The sequence below is a fragment of the Lathyrus oleraceus genome, chromosome 1, assembly GCF_024323335.1.
Source record: "Lathyrus oleraceus cultivar Zhongwan6 chromosome 1, CAAS_Psat_ZW6_1.0, whole genome shotgun sequence".
NCBI lineage: Eukaryota > Viridiplantae > Streptophyta > Magnoliopsida > Fabales > Fabaceae > Lathyrus > Lathyrus oleraceus.
The window spans coordinates 297,019,095-297,023,766 of record NC_066579.1 but is presented as its reverse complement, the minus strand read 5'-3'; the positions used below and the strand labels follow the sequence as shown (position 1 = coordinate 297,023,766).

The following is a 4,672-nucleotide window of genomic DNA, read 5'->3' as shown; positions in this document are numbered from 1 at the left end:
CCATACTCAAAATTGCATACAAATATATAAATATCTCTAGATAAATATTAATATACTCGAAATTGCAAATATATAAATGTCACCATGTGTATTAGTTGCACGTGTATGCATATCACTAGAATGGGCATAACTGAGAATTTATATGCTACTTCATAGATTTCATGTGATTCGTAAATGCCGACCCTCTTCACCTGCCCCTATCATACAATCAAGTATGACTATTTGTGCAGAGGATTGGTATTGTGTGTCAATTATTTTAACTTGTCAAATTATGCAAACCCATATACTAAATTCAAGACAAAAACTTGATTTTAAAAACTTTGAAAATCTGAGCACTAAACATAAACCATATCATTGATGATCACTCATATTATACTGATTACACTAAAATATAATAAACTTTCAGGGAATATAACACTATGTTGTATGCTCTCTATGACAACTATAGACCAATTCCTTATTTCTTTTAGAGAATATAACACTATATTGTGTGCTCTCTGAGATATTATTATCCCTTAATGTTATCATCATAGCAATATTATTACAACAATCATCAATGATCATCATTTATAATTAAACTTTCTTGTGAATAAAATCCTTAACTTGCATAATCAACTGAGTAGCTTCGGGCAAATCAGGAAAAATGTAAAAAGCATGAATCATATTAGGATATTCAATCAACTCAGCATTTTTCCCTGATTTCCTCAACCAATCACAATACCTCCTCTGCCAATCATTTAACGGGTCAAACCCGCCCACAAAAACAACCGTATCCGGGTAATCCAAACCCGACAAATCCTCCGCATTCGGCCCGCAAACATTCACCGCGCCATGATCCCGATTCGATCCCTCTGGCAAAAACACATTCCACAGCCAATCTGTCCTCGCCATCGACACCAACGGCGATCCCTCGAGGCGAATCTCGGCTTCTGTCCGCTCCTCTCCGCCGAAGAACGGTTGGATCGAAATCAATCCGACAACCCGGATCCTCTGGAGCCCCGCTTTGCAGACCCGGACCGCCACGTGGTGTGCTAGATTTGCACCGGCACTGTCCCCGGCTAAGAAACATTTTGACACGTCAGCATTTTCCGGTAGCACAGATTTGTTCTCGTCGAGGAATTTTAACACGGATTCTCCGTCGTCGTATTGCGACGGGTAAGGATTCTCCGGCGTTAGACGGTAGTTGACGGAGACAACAACAGCGGAGATTTTACGGCAGAATCTACGGCAAACGGCGTCATAGGCGATTGAAGCTGGGGAGAGATAGCTAAATCCACCACCGTGAAAGAAAATTATCACCGGAAGGGAGGCGGTTATGGTGTCAGTTTCATCTCCGGCGGGTGTGTAGAGACGGAACCAAACGTTATGTTCGTCGCTAACCGTAACGTCTTTGGTTGAAACGCCGTTAATAGGAGTGGCTTTAGCGGTAGCTTTACGATCTAGGACGCTGAGAAAACGGCGGTTAATGGTTCCGTCAGATCGACATGCGGCGTCCGTTAAAGCCGTTAGGAATGAAATTGAGAGGCGAGTCTTCCAAGGAAGAACGAGCTTGGGTTTGTTTGGAGACGACATTGCGTTTTGGGGTTTGTTTGAATGAATGATGAAAGTTTTGGGTGAAAGATGAAGAAAGCTAGAAGGAGATTAAATAATCAACAATAGAAGAAATTATGGAAACTTTTTATGTCGTTTATTAGGTTACTGTTTTGATTTTTTGTGCCGTAAAAGTAATTGATTAAGTTGGATATTGGTGAGAAAGTTATGAATGAGATGTTATCTAGTTGGAGTTTATATAGATGGATGGTGAGGTCCATCAAGTTTTTGTTTGTTGAAATTATTAATTAATAGCTTTTTCTTTTATCATCAAAGTGGGAAATAAACTCATGTGTGTTGATTGTTTTTGACTAATTTTGTATTATAACTAATGTTGCTGAGCTAAAATGTGACTATTTGACTTAAATACAGATTTGGTTTCCTTATATTAATTTTGATATTTTTTATTTTTATTTTTAAAATATCAGGTTTTTTTTTATAACATTTTTTCTTTTTTAGTGGTATTCCTTTACATGGGAGGTTCATTTGGACATATGACATTACAATTTATGACTTAATAAATTTTTAATATTGTTCATGTCATTAAAATCCTTATTGTTTTTAAACATGATGTTAAATTAATTAATTCCTTTATGATTAAAAATAAAAATGTCATAGCTCATCAAAAAAATATTTAATTAATAATAATATTAATTTTTATTAAAATTAATATTAAGTTATTGGTTTCTATCAACTTTGCTCTTTTTCAATATTGTTTTAGTTAATAATAATAAGTTAAGTGTGACTTAGAGTCTCATATTGATTATAAATGTGGAGACTTGAACATTTATAATTAGGAGAATCAACACATTTATTGTCTTAAGATTTTAAGTGAATATGTGATATTTCGGTTGAAATGTCCAAGAAAAGACATTTCGTTGAAATCAAAATATTCAAGAAGAGGTGTATCGAAATGCACAGGAAAGAAGTATCAATGGCGGTACAAATGTGTGTATGTGGATAAAAGAGTTTCTACTTGAAGGGAAGTATTGTAGGCTCACACTTCAGGGAAGTGTTAAGAATAATAAGTCAAACGTGAGTTGGAGTCTCACATTGGTTATAAATGTGGGTACTTGAGCATTTATAAGTGAGAGAATCCACACATCTATCACTTCAAGGTTTTGAGTGAATATGTGATGTCTCTCACTTATGTGTTGCTTTTAACCCAATATTGATGCTCATTCACACCCACATTTTTCTTCCCAATAAAACATAATTCGTCTCCAAAAATAAAAGGGTCATATTACAGATTTTAATGCAGAAAAATGGTCATTCATTGCGCCCTTCTTGGTGTGCTCTTGGGTCACACTTTAGAGAAGATATTGTTTTGATTTTGACTTCAATACAGTTGTCGTAGCTTTTCTCCAATGCATTCTTTTAGGATTAGTTAATTTAGGTTGATTATCCTGTAAAAATTATTTGAGCTTTTCGCATAATTTTAAAAACCTTATAAACTTCTTATGAGTTCCACATGACAAATCAATAAGAGAGACAAATTTGGATTCCATTAGAGAAATCAACAAAAGGGATGAATTTGATTTTTAATTTGAAAGAAGTAGAGAGTTCGATCTGAGCATAAAGCGTTTTCTATTTTTTTAGCATAAAGATAAATTGGATCTGAGCCATGATAAAACGTTTTCTTTATGGCCATATTGGGTATAAACGAGTTTTTTTTTAAATAACCAGTATTTTCAATTTAAATCCATAAATAATCTTTTTTTTTAAATACCAAAATAATCATTTTCCCTACATATGCGTCAGTTGAACTAACGCATCCAACTAAACATCAAAGGAGACGCCTAGAGCCTTGGTGCATGCATGTAGGCGCCACATGCGTTAGCGCATGCATGTGTGCAGGTGTGTATGCACCACATGCATTGGTGCATGCATGTGTTATGTGTGTGTGCCACATGCATTGGCGCATGCATGTGTTATGTGTGTGTGGAGCCTAGTCCATTGGCGCATGCATGTTTTGGTTCTTCTATAAATACCATCATGCGCATCTCCCATATTATTTCACACAACTTCTTACCCTCCTTCCATTTTTCTTCAATCTCCTTCAATTTTGTTTTCTTTAATCATGTCTGAATACATTCACAAGAGAAATGTCGATTTAATCTTTTTAGCAGTCGCACCTTCGATAAAGATTCGACTTTGGAATATAGATTCATTTGAATGTCTTAATCGGACGTTGAGTCGTTGGTTAGATGGAGAAATTGAAGATGGTGAAAGGATTAGAAGAATTAAATGGCTTGAGGCCATGTTCAACCAAAATGGAGAAGTGCGTGAATGAGTGGATATTACTGACATAGACGTTCACAGAATGATGTATAATATGTTCAAAATTGTTTTGATGGTTGTAATCGCTTAGTTATAGTAATGATATTTTGTTTGTTATAGTCTGTTGTGTTGTTATTTATGTGTTGCTTGTGTGTTGAATGTGTTGTATTTATTTGTGATGGTATTTCCTCACAAAGTTATCATATGAAATAAATATTGTTTTTTATATAAAATAAAAGAGGTACATGTAAAATTATCTTATTGTGCTTGTTACAACACTAGGACAGTTAGTACGATTGTGACTGGGCTGGCGACATGAACTACATAATCGGACCATTTTGTTCTCCGTATCCATTTCGGCTCGAATACGGGTGTTATTTAGGTGGCCATTTTTCTTTCTTCGCATAACTTCATTATGTCAGAGAATGTCCCTTTGATATTCAGGCCAGTAATCGTCTTTTGCAACAACTGAAAAGCTAATTTTGTAAACATTGGATAGGCTTATGACTTTGTAAACTTCAGATAGTAAGTAGGATGGATCCATTCGAACCTTTGAACATGGCGCAATGGCATGAGAGCAGGGCATACGAAAGGCTTGGAACTTTCCGCAGTCGCACCAACCTCTATTTAGTTCCACTCTGTATTATCTCATCGTCATGCCTTCATTATGATCCATGGACTTATCAACATTGTACCAACCTTTAGTACGGTTAAACACCGTGACCACGTGTGTGTTAGCTTTGGCAGCTTCGTGTCTAATGAATTTCATTGAAGCATTACTGAACAACTGCCCAAATTGCAA

General features: G+C 35.7%; 1 protein-coding gene across 1 annotated transcript; it reads right to left on the bottom strand.

Annotated features, from left to right (window-relative positions):
- Window positions 1–460: 460 nt before the first annotated feature.
- LOC127131422 (probable carboxylesterase 18) lies at window positions 461–1,762 on the bottom strand. Its single transcript, XM_051060348.1, has one exon. It carries the CDS (start codon window positions 1,570–1,572, stop codon window positions 574–576), a length of 999 nt encoding a protein of 332 aa, XP_050916305.1. The 5' UTR covers window positions 1,573–1,762; the 3' UTR covers window positions 461–573.
- Between the last annotated feature and the right edge of the window lie 2,910 nt (window positions 1,763–4,672).